The sequence below is a fragment of the Podarcis filfolensis genome (assembly GCF_964270895.1).
Source record: "Podarcis filfolensis genome assembly, chromosome: 1".
Lineage (NCBI taxonomy): Eukaryota > Metazoa > Chordata > Lepidosauria > Squamata > Lacertidae > Podarcis > Podarcis filfolensis.
Window position 1 is genome coordinate 100,793,486 of NC_139604.1, and position 16,779 is coordinate 100,810,264.

The window sequence follows — 16,779 nt, forward strand, 5'->3', positions numbered from 1 at the left end:
CCAGCTGCTTGTGAGGAGGAAATCAGTCCACAGAGTGTAAGGGAATTCGACTTGTACAGATGGGGCCCTTTCAGCCAGTGTTCCTCCGGGCCCCGAGCCCACCATCCAGGGCCGGATTTAGGTTTGATGAGGCCCTAAGCTACTGAATGTAATGGGGCCCTTTATATGTCCAGCTGTCCTTTGTCAACAACAAATTGTCTCCGTTTTTTTGTGTTGAATATATGCTATATGGTAATTTATGGACCTAATAGGTATCTAAAGTCATTTGCATATAACAAATAGGAGCCTACACAACACAAAACACTGTTGCTGTATGCAAATTTCATTTCATTTTTTATATATATATATTTTCGAAATGTGTATCCAGGTGTTTTTTTCCTTGAAATTTTTTGCGGGCCCCCAAGAGAGTGGGGCCCTAAACTATAGCTTGTTTAGCTTATACGTAATCCGGCACTGACGCCATCCCTCGCTCTCCCGCGTGCCAGGCACATGGTAAGGCTCCACCGCCTGGGAAAGGCTGGCTGGGTTTAAGGCCTCCAAACGACCCCCGGCCCAGCGAAAACAAATGTGTGGGGGGCGGGCTCTGCTTTGCTTCAGAGCTGGGGAGAGGAGAAATAAATGCCAGGCGAGGCCCCCCGAGTTTCCCGAGCAGCGCGGGAAACGAGTGGAGCCCGTGAGCGCACCTGCCGGCTTCTCAGGCGCTTCCCGCGCGCGGCAGCTGCCGCCTCTTCAGAAACGCCAGCTGCCAAGGGCTCCGGCCCACCCGGGGCTCCTCCGCGCCCTCCCTCTCCCCACGCCCCCACCCCACTCCGGCGGGTCAGCCGCCTTCCCAGGCCACCCAGGAGGCGGCCGAGGTCTTCCCACTAGTGCTCATGCGCCTGGGCAGGGTTTAAAGCCAGCGCGCGCGGTCCCCTCGACGCGCAGCGCTGGTCCAGGCAGACATCCCTGCGGCCGTGGCTGCTTCTCCTCCAGCATCACTCGCTGCCCGCCCGCCTGCCTGCCTGCCTTTCGCCTCAGCAGGGTCGGCCCAAAGAGGCGCGCTTTCTTCTTCTTCTTTTTCGCGCCTCTCTCAATTTCCCCGGTGCGACCATTCCGCCGGTTGCGAAAACCCGAGGTAAAATAGTTTTGCCTCCCCCCCCCCCGTCGCCATTATCCGTTGGCGCCAATCAGGAGCCAAGAGCGACTGCTACCCCCCCCCCTCACCCAAAAAGATGGTCTCCCCCTCCGTCTCCTCCAGTGTGGGGAGGTGGGAGGGGGCGCGCGTGTGAAGAAGAGCTCCTCTGATTAACCCTGTCGGGGCTGACTCTGTACCTTCTCCTTTTTCCTAGGTGCAGCCATGGCTCCGGTCCTGCTCTTCCTGGGTGGGTATTTTTAACTCGTGCTGGATCCTGGAGCTGGGGTGGGGTGGGGGTTCGGAGAGAGGGTCTCCCACATGATTCCCCCTCGGGGGAGGGGGGCTCTTCACAACAAGCCCCCGTGCCTCCTCTGCTCAGCATCAGCCTGCTTTCCCCCTCGGGACTCCCTTTGACGACCCCGCTCTCCTCTCTTGATGGCAGGTGTCGTCTTTCTAGCCAGCCCTGCGAAGGCCGAAGAGAGCTCGGGTGAGTTAAGAAAAAATGGGGGGGGGGAATCCTTTCTCAGTTGCAAATAAGTTTGCTGCGCGGGGTGCATGAACAGGTGCATGCGGAAGCTGTACATGATGCATGCAGAAATGTGTCTCGGGAGATCTTGCCATTTCCACGCGGAGAGGGACAGAGTTGCTTCACAACCTCCTTCCCCTGCAAGAAACTGCCTCTAGTCCATGCTTAGGATTTCCGGGATGTATTTTTAGTGTCCTCATATTCTTGCTTTGCAGAGGGTTGGACTAGATGACCCTTGCAGAGCTGTCAACTTTTCCCTTTTCTTGCGAGGAATCCTATTCGGATTTCTCTTAAAAAAAGGGAAACGTTGACAGCTAAGGACCCTTGGGGTCCTTTCCAACTCTTATGATTCTGTGATTCCATGGTTCTACACCCAGTAAAGATGAATTGTTATGTAATCAGTCAATGCCTCTCAATAATCTGTAGCTTTATTTTTCTTCATCCTAATTTGATTTTCTGTTAGTGATAGGTAAAGCACATTCTTATTTTAGGGCTAAATGGCAAAAATGGCTTAACACCCTTCCCTGTTAACATGCATGATCAAATATTTTCATCCCGTAAGAGAATATAGATGTGTGTGTGTGTGTGTGTGTGTGTGTGTGAATGAATGTTTTGAGCAAGGCAAAACACTGTCCGTTTGCATCTTTTTCAAAGCTAAGCATGAATACTTACAATTTATATAAAGTCAGAGTCTAATGGGGCCGTGATACCCTATGGAACAGCAGGTGTATTTATCAACAGTTTTAAAAAGCAACTGTGGAGTCCTGATATCCCCTCCCTCACCCATGCCCTTATAGTTGTGGTATCAGAAACTGCTTTTGGAAACTTCCCTGATTTTCAAAACGTATTAGTTTCCTTGCTGGGATATTTGAAAGGAGAAAAGCGCGCAACCTGCTGCATGCACAGATCTAGTGAAGAAACTAGAAGGGCAGGGCAGGCCTCAAACAGGTGCTCTGGGAAATGAAAACAGACTTAAGTCCAAAACATTTCAACATGTTGATCCAATTGCTTGGACTACTGCGGTCTGCTTAAACTGCAATCCTACACACACTTACTGGAGAGTAAATCTTATGGAACTCAGTGGGACTTATGAGTAAATATGCTTACAGCTGTGTTAGTTTTCCTTCCGCTGGAATCTTCTGTCTGATAACAATAAGATGTGACTAGCTCAGTTGGTAGAGGATGAGATGCTTCATCTCAGGGTAGTGAGTTCAAGCCCCACATTGTGTGAAAAGATTCCTGCATTGCTGGGGGTTGGACTGGATGACCCTCGTGGTCCCTTCCAACTCTACAGTTCTATGATTCTATGTGTTGGACTTGTTTGTCATAATAAATGTTCATTTTTAAAGCACCTGTTTCATTCCTTGCTTCTTCTTGTTGTTTGTTGTTGTTTTACTCTCTGGTACTGCTCTTTTTTCTTCTCCTGAGCAGAACAAGTGGCAAAACTATTGTGGTCCAGGTGTTGCATTTGTGACTTGGAAAAAGTTATGTTTATGAGTCTAAAGATGACTACTGTAGCACTCTTAGTTTAATATCACTTCCAACGCAAAACTTCTCAGGATAAAAAATTGCAATATTACTTGTGTCTAAGGTTAATATGGAAATTGCCCATGTATAAATAGTAGGAGTAGAATCTTTTTTTGACATTTTTATGGCAAGCAGAAAATAATTGTGTTCACTACAGGCTACCACTAAAGCCTCTGTTCATTTGGTTTTCTAGATGACAATAGGATTGATTTCCTTGTGGATTATTTAGGTAATAGCAACACACAGCAGTAGTTCTGGAAAAGTTACTGGAGAGGGATAGAGGAAGTTGTGCATTGAGTAAATTCTCACTTGAACCTTATCACCAGTGATGAAGTGTCCAAGACTGTTGATCAAATAAATACATGTTTTCAGTTAATATTATTTATTATTTACCTGTCACCTTACACAAAAAAGCCTCTAAGTGACTTACGACAGGATGAAAACCTAGAATGTTCCAGTGTGAATAATAGCTGTAGATTGTGTGAGATATTGAGAAGCATCCAGTGGCATAACTGAATAGACTTTACATTTAAGAACATCTGAATATTTCATGGCTGTAAGAAATAATAAATAATGGTAAAAGGTGCTCACTATTTTGGACTCAATGCAAAGATTATTGGAACAAGTGTGAAGGAAAAATGTGTTACACACAATTATATTTCTAAGAAATGGAATTCTACTACTAAGAAGAACAGGAGAACCCAGGAAGCTACACACCTCCGTTAAAGGGCACTATTCAGATAATAAATAAAATAAATGGATCTGCTGATGCTGAAGAAATGAAAATTCTTTTGATTAAGGATCATGTTTCCAGTGAAGAATTAATTAATCATTAAACAGAAATGGAGATGAAAACATCCATGTGTATTTCTAAGCTCCATCAGCACTGGAAGGAGAACACAGAACTCTTTCCAAAATGGTGAGTGAGGTTTTTGGTGTATTTTTGTAAGCAAAGTATGAGGATTTGACCTTTGACAATGGAAAAGCTCATCAGTTGTAGGAGTTGGCAAACCCATAAAGGACCTAAGCAAGATTGTTACAAAGGTTTCTTGTACTGTAGATATCTGGAGAAAGCAGCTATGTAAACTCAAGAATGCTTTCTTTTTCCTTTTACACAAGTAGAATGAAGTCTAAAAAAGAGGTAGTGACTCTGGAAGAACGTATTGGAAAAGAAAGACCAAAGGTGTCAAAATAAGAACAAAAAGGTTGTGTATAATAGCAGTAGTATCTTAAATACAGCTGAAAATTATATTGGAAAGGTATTTGACCTGCTGTTTGTGCCATGACTTCCTTGGACATTAAAATCAAAATATACTTTTTGAACCTTTGTCCCATTCAAAATTATTATAAGGCTTTGGAGAGAGTACACTGCATTGGATATCCGTTAGTAACAGTTGTCTGTGATACTCCTTCTTTGCTCTGTAAGGGGAACATTGGTAACATAATGCAAATTTGAACCATTTTTATATTTCTGGCAATAACTTGAACACTATTGTCTGAGATATAGTTATTTTACATAATAACATAAGAGGAGTCTTGCTTGTTTAGCACAAAGGCCTGTCAAGTCCAAAATTCTGATCAGCTTCTCACAGTAGCCAGCCAGATGCTTATGGGAACCCCGTTCAATTTCAGGCGTCTTTTAATAACTGTATTCTTCAAACAAGCCTTCCAAACCTGAGATTCTTTGCCACTTCTGCTTCTGCTGCTTCTTTTTACACTTCTATTGTTTTTAGGTTGCCTTGTCATATTTTATATGAGAGTGTGGTTTAGAACTACAGTATGTAAATAAAATAATATAAACAACTATCTCCACAAGGAGAACATGAGTGCAATAGGTCTCTCTGGGTGGCGCTGTGGGTTAAACCACAGAGCTTAGGACTTGCCGATCAGAAGGTCGGTGGTTCGAATCCACGTGACGGGGTGAGCTCCCGTTGCTCGGTCCCTGCTCCTGCCAACCTAGCAGTTCGAAAGCACATCAAAGTGCAAGTAGATAAATAGGTACCACTCCGGCGGGAAGGTAAACGTTGTTTCCGTGCGCTGCTCTGGTTCGCCAGAAGCGGCTTTGTCATGCTGGCCACATGACCCGAAAGCTGTACGCCGGCTCCCTCAGCCAGTATAGCGAGATGAGCGCCGCAATCCCAGAGTCGGCTATGACTGGACCTAATGGTCAGGGGTCCCTTTACCTTTTTATTCATGATCCCCAGAATTGGTATTCAGAGGAATGCTGCCTCTGATTCTGGAGGTAAAATAGTCATCAAGCTACAGGTTACTAAGGCGCTGATAGCCTTGTCCTCCTTCGATGCCTAATCCCCTTTTAAAGCCATTCAGGTTAGTGGCCATGGCTATAAATATAGCAATATGTAAAGGTAAAGGGACCCCTGACCATTAGGTCCAGTCGTGGCCGACTCTGCTGCTGGAGCGGTACCTATTTATCTACTTGCACTTTGACGTGCTTTTGAACTGCTAGGCTGGCAGGAGCTGGGACAGAGCAACGGGAGCTCACCGCGTTGCGGGGATTCGAACCACCGACCTTCTGATCAGCAAGTCCTAGGCTCTGTGGTTTAACCCACAGCGCCACCCGCGTCCCCAAATATAGCAATAAACCATAATAATCAGTGAGGTGGAGAATAATGAAATGGCCATGGAACTTATTGACTATTATCTGCAACATAGTGATTACTGTGGGCTGGATGCAGGACCAAAAGGTTGATTTTAACTTTGGTTTTAATATCCAGGAAAATTATAGCACAACTATTGTATCAAATACCTTTTGAAATATAATTTTCAGCAAGAATTGCATATGTAGCAGTAGGCTTTTTAGTGCTGCTCTATACACATCTGTGCATTTCTAGATGCTGCACATCCACTTGGTGTTATCAAAATTGTGTGCTGATCGTATGTAAAGGTCACTGTGAATATGATTACCATTCAGAACCTCACATACAACCTCAAGAGCTAGATGCAAATATGCAGCCCCAGAAGCTGCATCTTTTTACATTGCCTCCAACCTCAGTGGATCAAGGTGGTAATTTACAATTGTCTTACAAGAATTTTTCCTGAAGCCTATAAACATGTTTTAAAACTTTCTTTTTCTTTTATAGGTTCAATAGAGAAAACTTATATCGTTCTACAAGTACTGCAATTCTACAGTTAACTTTTGAACACACTTATGAGATTGCACTGTAATTTATTTTTTAAAAACTGGAAATAAAACAGAAATAAATTTGTTTCTATTAATGAGTTATACTAAACTGGTGTGTTTCTGTGCTGTATGGAAGAATGTAGATTTTACCCTTATTTAGTCTTGTATCCCTTATTTCAGTAAAAATGCATAAGATTGCAATAAAAGGAGATGAGATAACTTTTCAGTACTTTATAATGAATAACCCAATAACCAAACGTAACGATAAACTAATCTACCATGGCTTAGCTAGATTTGTGTAGACTTTTTTAAAGCACAAAAGGGAATGGAATGCTGGGTTTCCTTTAGTCGCTTGTGAAAATGTAGCCCCTATAATTTGGATTTTTAAATTGATCTCCTAAATCTAAAACTGATTTCCACACCAAATTATTGCACAAAATAGAATAGCACTATAGTACTAATATAATTAACATAAAAATTCCCAAATGTGAATTTAATTAATTCAAAACAGAAACAGAATTACTAAACCACAGAAGAATGAATGGAAAATTGGTGCAAGATCATTTATAACCTAGCCCGATGATTTGTTATGCCACTACACAATTAGCAAGACATATCAAAAGCCACAAAGTAATTGAAAACATTGTTGGATTGAACTTTTGTGGTCTCTAGCTGTTATAAAGATAACAGGGATTAAAATTGTTTAAGTCATAAAATTTAAAAAGTTGAGTGGAAAATAAGGTGTTAATTTAAAAGGAATGTTAAGACATTAGGATTTGCTGGATTAACAATTTGAACTAGAAAACAAGAAGGGGAGGTATGAGGAAGTCAAAGAAACATGTTACTGAAAAATTGTTATTGAAATTGATTTGTTTTCAATATTTTTCTTTTTCTTTTTGTATTTGCATAAAATTGGAAAACTTAATAAATATTTATAAAACAAAGTAATTGAAAACATGTCACACCACTTTGCAGTGACCTGGTGCCAATGTCCCAACCCAAAACAACACAGATAGTCCACACATGTAGACAAATACATTTCCCATCTTTGAATATGAAGAGTCTTACTAGTGCACACGGAACCAACGTTATTCGTAGCAAGCAAGGCTAACGTGAATTCCAGGGAGCCAGTGGAAAGTAACTGACCTGCCGCACTTTCAATAGTCTACAAACACATGGCTAATAAAAAGGATATCCTGCCAAAGGCCTGTCACAAACTTTGAGAATCCTGGCAGCAAGCAGTGCCAAAGACCCATGGGTTTATGTGAAGATTAAACCAATACAAGATTTCGCTAATGCCCTGCTATGAGGTTAAAATGACAAATTAACATCAAAGAGAACACCCTGGCTTCTCATTGCAAGGGCAGGCTAGGTGAACAACAATAAGTGTTATTATATTGCATTGCACTTCAGTGTTCTGACTTGTGAATGCGAACTAGTCCTGAAAACAGTAATTTGAGGTAGGTAAAATTCATCAATACCTAATGTGTCCGGTGACACACACATAAAAACTAATGCTCTGTTTTCAAATTCAAAGGAGGCAGATAATTGCTAAGCGGTAAGGAATTGGGGATGATGAAACAAAAGAACTGTACTGTCAGTGCTCTGATGATGCAAATGCGGCCTATTAGACAATATGTTGCTGTTACATTTAAGCTGCCCTCAAGTCAGCTGTCTGACGAAAGAACTGTGTGGCAGGAGTCGCCTTGTCTTCCATCTGCTTAAACATTGCCCTGCTCTTGGATATGATGTGGGGGTGAAGAGTACTTCAAAACTGCCACTGACATCAGCCATAACTTTGAGAACTGTCACTTTAAGGACTTGTTCCTGAGCTTGCTTTACCCTCCTCCCTCCCACTCCTTTTTCCTTGTGTGTCATGTCCTTTTAGATTTCAAGCCTGAGGGCAGGGGCTGCCTTAGAAATGATTTTTGTAAGCCACTCTTGAGAGCATTTTGGCTAAAGGGTGAGGGACAAATGCCGTAAGTAAGTAAAATATATGAATTTACACTTAATGATGTATTCATAGAGGTAGACTGGCTGCGCTGCAATTGAATACTGGTTTTTCTGTTAGGCTTTATGTTTTATATGCCACCTCTTTATTTTCCTCTGCAGTCCTGTCAGCTGTCTCATGTTTTACCAGAGGGCTGGATCTCAGAAAAAATAATATAGATGTCCTCTGCCCATCGGACTGTCCTATATGGCAATTCCAAGTCTATGGGAATGTTGCGTACGCCTCCCTTTCCAGCGTTTGTGGAGCTGCCGTTCACAGGTAAGCCTGATTATCAACAGTTCAGTGAAAATTAGGGGTCAGTTTCCCATGCTGTTGTTGTTACTAATTGCATTTCTTACTCACCCTTCACCATAAGGCCTCAGGGTGGGCTATAACATTATAAAAACACAACTTTAAAATCAATTAAAAATGGTGTAGGTTGTTGGCTATGTAGCCTACATAGTTCTATTTCAGGACATAGTCTGCAAGCACATGACATGTCAGCTGTGGTCAGGCCTGGAACTGAGCGATAGAAGCTGCTTGGGAACCTGTGCATGGCACTCCATCATGGAAGAAATGAAGGATTTAACTATAAGAAATAGATGTTTCTTTTGTTGTTTAGTCATTTAGTCGTGTCTGTCTCTTCATGACCCCATGGACCAGAGCACGCCAGGCACTCCTGTCTTCCACTGCCTCCCGCAGTTTGGTCAAACTCATGTGCGTAGCTTTGAGAACTATCCAGCCATCTTGTCCTCTGTCGTCCTCTCTCCTTGTACCCTCAATCTTTCCCAACATCAGGGTCTTTTCCAGGGAGTCTTCTCTTCTCATGAGGTGGCCAAAGTATGGGAGCCTCAGCTTCACGATCTATCCTTCCAGTGAGCACTCAGGGCTGATTTCCTTCAGAATGGATAGGTCTGATCTTCTTGCAGTCCATGGGACTCTCAAGAGTCTCCTCCAGCACCATAATTCAAAAGCATCAATTCTTTGGCGATCAGCCTTCTTTATGGTCCAGCTCTCACTTCCACACATCACTACTGGGAAAACCATAGCTTTAACTATACGGACCTTTGTTGGCAAGGTGATGTCTCTGCTTTTTAAGATGCTGTCTAGGTTTGTCATCGCTTTTCTCCCAAGAAGCAAGCGTCTTTTAATTTCGTGACTGCTGTCACCATCTGTAGTGATCATGGAGCCCAAGAAAGTAAAATCTCTCACTGCCTCCATTTCTTCCCCTTCTATTTGCCAGGAGGTGATGGGCCCAGATGTTTCTAACCTCTAGCTTTTCTCATACTTTAAAAATAATCTCGCATTAAGTTTGTTAGCTCTGCCCAAATGAAAATGTTTTTGGAGAGTACATGCAGTCACTTTCCAGCTATGTCCAAATGCAGCCTCCCTAGGCTTCTCATGGCAGGGATGGTGGCAATAGAAAGTGTCTCAAAAAGTTATGTGCCAGGTTCCGCCTTTGAGTATTTGTAAACTGGTTTCTCTTGGGCAGTAGTCTTTTGGAAATGGTGCTGCTCAAGAGCGATGGTGAAAGGTTTTTAATGAGTTTGGAACCTGGCATAATGCATTGTCTTCTAGCCATGTACAAATAGTCTGTGGAATAATGTCCGCTAATGAGTGGATGCCAATAGCAAGGCATTCTTTGCTTTGGATGCATGTTACTGCTATTCTCAAGAGGTGCTTCAAGATGTTTTGCGCAACTCAGTAGAATAAAAAATATGTTTGCAAAAGAGAAACTTCCATCTTTTTTGCCTGTGCAGCAGGCCATGATTGAAGCCAGTGTTCAGTCCTGGAACTTGTTTTCTGGGATAGTGCTCAGCCCTGGCACATTACAGAAATAGATACGTTTGTGTGCATTGCGATTTATGAACACAATAACAATAATAATTAAGCTCCTTCCTCTCTCTGTGTGCGGATGTGTGCATGTATAACACAGTCAAGGTGTTAGGGAGGGATATACCCCTTTCATCTGATCTCTGGACCTTATTTCTTCATGTCTCTTTTAAGCTGTTTCAGCTGGAATATATTATCCCAATAATGACACAGGAATAATATTTTTCCCCAATTGGGCTCATGGGCAACCCAACGTTCTGGTTTGGAGCAGAAGTGGGATTTGCACATTGCTAACTGAACAGACTTTGGGCAAATCCTCTTTTTGGAGCAGGGTGGAACTGAAAAAATTAAGAGCAGAGGAAATGTATAAGCCAGTGGTAGAGAACCTCTGACCTGCAGGTCTGATTAGACATGTCAGGACGCTGAGATTGGCCCCCACAGCCCTATTGGGTGAACCTCGCCCACCTTTCCTACACCTGACATCATGTAACATCAGACGTGAGAAAGTTAAAGCTGGCAAATAACTGAAACGCTAAGAGTGTGCACCCAATTTTTTTCTTTATGGTGGCAGTTTGAAGTTTCAATCATCTGATGTCATATCATATCAGGAGATTGACAGGTGAGTAGCCCCACTCACTTGTCAAAGTGGCTCATGAAGAGTTGGCCATTTCTAGATCCAGTCCTCCAGCCAGAAGTGATTCCAGATGTGATTCTCCTCTATTGATTTAAGCAGATAAACATGCATGTGCTTTACAAAAAAGCATGTACTTTACTGAAAAGCTTCCAGTGTTGAGACCCTGCAGATGCATTTCAGCAGCTCATGTTTCCTTAGCCAGCAGGAGAACAGACCTTCAGCAGTAACTACTTTGGCTATCAGTGAAAAGACCTTGACTATCTTCCTTGCACTTAACTAGCAGTTCTTTTCTTCAGAGAAACAGTTAGCTTCTTGCTATTAGCAGTCATTAGCCCAGATAGATTCTAAATCAGGGATGGGAGCCTGTAACTTTCTGGATGTTGTTGGACAACAACTCCCATCATGGGCCAAACTGTCTAGGGCAGGCTTCCTCAACTTCAGCCCTCCAGATGTTTTTGGCCTACAACTCCCATGATCCCTGGCTAGCAGGACCAGTGGTCAGGGATGAAGGGGATTGTAGTTTCAAAACATCTGGAGGGCCGAGGTTGAGGAAGCCTGGTCTAGGACAGTTGGGAATTGAAATCCAACAGCATCTGGATCACAGGTTCATTACCCCCATTCTATTAAACAAACAAACAAACAAATGTTCTTCCCTGTCCCCTATCCCCATATTCAGGGGTTAGCAACCTTTTTCAGCTGTGGGCCGGCCCACCCACCATGTGGTGGGCCGGACTATATTTAGAAAAAAAAATGAACGAATTCCTGTGTCCCACAAATAACCCTGAGATGCATTTTAAATAAAAGCACACATTCTACCCATGTAAAAACACCAGGCAGGCCCCACAAATAACCCAGAGATTCATTTTAAATAAAAGGCACATTCTACTCATGTAAAAACACACTGATTCCTGGACCATCTGCAGGCCAGACTGAGAAGGTGATTAGGCTGCATCCAGCCCCCAGGCCTTAGTTTGCCTACCCCTACCCATACTCATAGCATAATTCCAAGCTGCCATGTGATACTTTTCCATGTTATCATGGGACTGTTTTGTATCCATAATAGGCTTCTGGGCTATTCTCCCATTTTCAGGTTTTCTGCAATTTGGCCTGTTAAATCCTTCCTAGCTTATAAGAGTTAGCTGCCATGACAGGATTTTTCTCTCTTCCCGTCCCTAGAGGGCAGCATTCTTGACTCTATAATTGCCTGAGGGTTATCTACAGACACATATTTTTCATACAGAAAAATGAATTAACCCGGACAAGTTTCGGCACTTATGCTGCCCTTACGTGGCCTGAAAAGTCACAAAAGGGGCTATGCTTATGGAGCTAGGAAGCCAGCTCCCTCTTCGCACAATAGAAATAAATCATTTCCAATGATGCACATCTTAGCTGTAAATTCCAAAGATTTAAAACTTTCCAAAAAGACTAAAACACTCACTACATCATCTTAGATTCTTTTCTAGGAATGTATGATATCAGGCGTATGACCAAGAGAAGAACTGTGGTTTTGTTGCTCTTTAAAGAGACAGACACTAAATCTAATTGCATTATATTTTAGGGAGAAATCCTTTTGTTTAATTGAGGGGGGGGCATTACCAAAGTGTATTTTATCTACCAACCCTCTGAGTCTTCTGACCTAGCATAATAATATGGAAGCAAGGCTAGGTGTGTGGAGCTACAAATCAATGGCAGAGTCCATACAGCAAGTCCCAGCTACAGTTCCTAGCCATTAAAAGTAGCAGGATTGATCAAGACCCCTCCCTGGGGTCTTCATATATTCATATATTCAAAAGGAATGCCTATTTCCCAGGCCACATAACCTCTCCCCAGGCCACATGCCTCACCAACCAATAATAATAATAATAATAATAATAATAATAATAATAATAATAATTTATTTAAACCCTGCCCATCTGGCTGGGTTTCCCCAGCCACTCTGGGCAGCTTCCAGCAAAATATTAAAATACAGTAATTCATCAAATATTAAAAGTTTCCCTAAACAGGGCTGCATTCAGATGTCTTCGAAAAGTCAGTTGTTTATTTCTTTGACATCTAGTGGGAGGGCATTCCATAGGGCAGGCACCACCACCGAGAAGGCCCTCTGCCTGGTTCCCTGTAGCTTCACTTCTCGCAGTGAGGGAACCACCAGAAGGCCCTCGATGCTGGAACTCAGTGTCCGGGCAGAACGATGGGGGTGGAGACTCTCCTTCAGGTATACTTTAGCCTGGCTGGAATGTGTCCTTGAACTGTGACAACTCTGGTTGCTTGCCTGGGTGGAGAGATTGGTAATGGGGGGGCACAGAGTAGAAACCCCTGGCTTCTAAGTGGCTGTAATGTAGTCTGCTGTACAAAGTTAAGAGTCACATCTGTCACCCCACTCACTTTTTGACTCCGGGGGTATGCGGCCCTCAGAAGGCTGCCCACTAAAACATATGGCCCTCAGACTGAAAAGGGTTCCCACCCCTGCATAACTGGAATATTGGATAGGTGTGTGGCTCTAGGTGCTCATTCAAGAAGGTTGTACAATTTGCATCAGCACTTGCTTCGCTTCCAACCAGCTCATACTTCCTGCACCATTGGAAAGCTACCAAAAGTTGATTGGGCAATGTGGGAAATGTGATTTGAGAATTGGGCATGTTCTAGGAATGACCGCTCCCCACATTAAATGGGGGTGACCTTTGTGTGGGCACGGGCAGCCCCCGGGACCCTATGCGACACCATTAGCACAGGCTTGAATTTGCCTTCCCCAGGTGGGATACCTGGAGGTCTCTGCCTACCTCAGCCAGTTACCCAATCCCGCCTGGGGAGGCATTGCCAAGGTGATCAGGCCAGGTAGGGGGAGGGACCACCCTGCCCACACAATAGGGGGAGGATCTTACCTGTCTATCCTCCCTAAATGGGGGTGGGCGTGTAGCAGTGACCCACGCTCCCCTTCTCTTTGTGGTGGCAATACCAGGAGGCTTTGACCGTACGCCTAGAGGTTGTTATTGCTCTCCCCTGCGACGGCGGCTTAACAGGGGCGGGCTCTCTCTGCTTGAACATATGTTCTCCAGAGCCAGCCCATCCCCCACACTCTGGATAACCCTGATGTTCCCCAGATCCCTGGCGGGGGACTGGGAGGGATAAATGTCCAGTGCCTGAGCCAAGGTCTACCCACATCTGAAACATAATAAAGTTGTGGCCAATTTTAATCCCATAGCACGTTGTCTTGATTCGTTATTCCACACAGGGGCTGCCCAGGGTTTGGGGGACCCCACCTGTCCACACAAAGAGTAATGTGATGCCATTGGCATGTTCTCAGTACTAGCATCCACTCAACCAAAATTTACAATTCCACAAGTTGGTTGTGAGGACTGGCACTGTATTTGCTTCCTTTAGTAGCTTTTTACACCAAACTCCTTAAGTCCCAAACTCAGTTTGAAAGTTTGGCATGATACATAAGGCAAGAGAAAGTGTCTGCAAAACAGTTGTACCAGTGCTATTTCTTGCAGGCATTCACATTGTATTACTGTATCACAGCCAATGGCAGTGTGAAAAAGTATATAATACTTCAAAGGTCAAAACAAGATAGAAATGGCAAATGGTGAAGAGGACAAGAGGAACTGATTTCAGCCACCTCAAGTTAAGGAGAAAAAGGGAGAGAAAAGAACGAGAACAATATTTATCTGATATTCTTCCCTCACCCTAGATTCCAATAAAGATATATTATTTTGCATTCCAGTCATTAACCACAGAGAATCCCATTGTAGTTAATTGCATGCAAAATGTTTTCATATATTTAACTGCCATATTTTGGGTTTTCTGCTCAGACCCAGGAGGTCTGCATTTCGCTTTCCATTTAACGGACATGTGGTTTCCCCATCTGTATTGTCAGAAAGCAAAGTAATAGCATCGTGGTGTGCCATTTGGATCTCAGATGAGACGTTTTCTTTTGGATTTCTGGACTGAGTAATGCATATGCAGTTCTTGTAAGGACAGTACCTCAACTCTTCTCTTTTTTATTTTTTATCTCCATCACAGTGGAACATTGTAGTTAAAGACTAATAACAATTCTCCTTCACTTTGACATGTTTTTTCCTGTCTTCGCATGGCAACATCATCTCTTTCAACTTGTATGGACATTGTTCTGGCATCGTTTTGTCCTCCCTGGACAATTATGCTGATCTGATCATTATGTTACTTTGACAGCATTAAGCGCATTCAAGAGAAAAGGGACTAGCTGGCACCATCCCATCTGTGCACATATAGCTGATGCATATGGGTAAGAGGGCTGTAGCTTGAAGTCAAAGCCTAGCAACAGTTAGGTGAATTCTAATTTCCAGAGGGGTAGCTGTGTAAGTCCACTGCAGCAAAAACAACCATGTTGAGTCTTGTGGCACCTTAAAGGCTTAACCAATGTATTATGCAATAAATTGTTATGGACTTCAGTCCACTTGGGATAACACTTCATACATCCAATGAAGTGGACTTTAGTCCATGAAGATATCTGAAAATTGTTTTCTTCAGTGGAAGACCTAGATAGTTTATTTTTGTTTTCCTTCTACTATTGTGCTTAAGCATAAGTCCTTCCACAGATGTTAGAAATCGGCTTTAAAATGAAATCTATGCTAAGAATGCAGATGCTCTTTGTGATAGGGTCATGTATACTGGCCAGAACTTAAGGCACCATCTGGATCAAGCTGAAACGCTTTAAAGTGCTATTGATTTTAGTGGCAGAGACTTAAAGACCACGTTTATATCAGCTGTGCTTTCCCATGCTTAACTCTGAATAGGCTGCCTCCTTAATTTTTTTAAAAAACATATATAGTAGGATCTTTAGTCTTTAGTCATGCCCTACATCAGGTTTCCCCAACCTTGGGTCTCCAGGCATTGTTGGACCACAACCACTGCTATTCCTGACCATTGGCTATGCTGGCTGGTGATGGTGGAGGTTGTGTAATAGCTTATAAATGCCAAGATAAGATGTAAATGGAAAGTGACAAAGACGGAGTAAGGAACTGTTTTAGTAGCTTCAAGCTAAGAAGTAGAACTAGAGGGGGAAATGAGAGCAGTGTTTATTAATCCAGTAACGTAACTGAGGAAGGCTGCCCTAGATAAAAACCTAGGTGAGGGCTCGTTGTGGCCACTTGGTGGTATGAGGAACGTGTGCTGCACAAATGTTTTGCTCCTCTCAGTTCTTATAAGACCTACATCAGAATGATACAGGTGCCAGAATTTAAAGAAAAATGTTGTTTCTGTTGCGCTGCTCTGCTCTGTAAAACTCAAAATAATTCATAGCCTTTCACCATCAGATGCTAGTCCAGTAAAAAAAAATAATGCCAGAACAATTGTCCTGAAGTTTTATTTGCTCAGAAAATAGGAAAAGGTCATTGGTAGCTACTCACTTATGGTTCTAGATTCAGGTAGGTAGCCGTGTTGGTCTGACACAGTCGAAATATTTTAAAAAATTAAAAAATTGTCTAGTAGCACCTTAGAGACCAACTAAGTTTGTTCTTGGTTTAAGCTTAGAAAGTGTGCATGCACACAAAATCTTATATCAAGAACAAACTCAGTTGGTCTCTAAGGTGCTACTGGACTATTTTTTAATTTTTTATATATATTTATACTCACACTTATGCTCATCGAAGACAAGAAAATAATATCCCATGCTGCATACATGATAACCCATTTGTAGCATTAAAATCCAGCTTTTCTCATTCTGTAATCATCTAAAATGATTCTAAATACTGCCTTCCACAAGGGTGGGTGTGGTTACTTGATATGCATTCTAAAACCCTCCCTTTGATTACATTATCCATGCCATTTCTTCCCTCAGACCCTCCAAGTGTCCTTATTTTCCAGGGACAGTCCCAGATTCACAGAAGCTGTCCCGGTTTCTGATTTGATCTTGGAATGTCCCATTTTTCCTTAGGACATATCTATTTTCATTGGAGAAATGTTGGAGGGTATGGAGTTATCTGATTCCCCAAGCCATTTGAAGGCAGCCCTGTATAGGGAAGGTTTTTTAATGTTC

At 42.9% G+C, this 16,779-nt stretch overlaps 1 protein-coding gene across 2 annotated transcripts in view; it reads left to right on the forward strand.

Annotated features, from left to right (window-relative positions):
* The first annotated feature begins 640 nt into the window (after positions 1-640).
* Positions 641-16,779, forward strand: part of COCH (cochlin) — a 33,798-nt gene continuing 17,659 nt past the window's right edge. Inside the window, exons 1-4 of one of the 2 annotated variants that reach the window (XM_083615332.1) lie at positions 641-1,114; positions 1,329-1,361; positions 1,557-1,601; positions 8,422-8,578. In XM_083615332.1, the coding sequence (XP_083471458.1) occupies positions 1,337-1,361; positions 1,557-1,601; positions 8,422-8,578 (227 nt within the window). In that variant the 5' untranslated portion in view covers positions 641-1,114; positions 1,329-1,336. Of the gene's footprint in view, positions 1,115-1,253; positions 1,362-1,556; positions 1,602-8,421; positions 8,579-16,779 lie in introns of those variants that run through there. The other variant, XM_083615333.1, reaches the window with a different exon arrangement.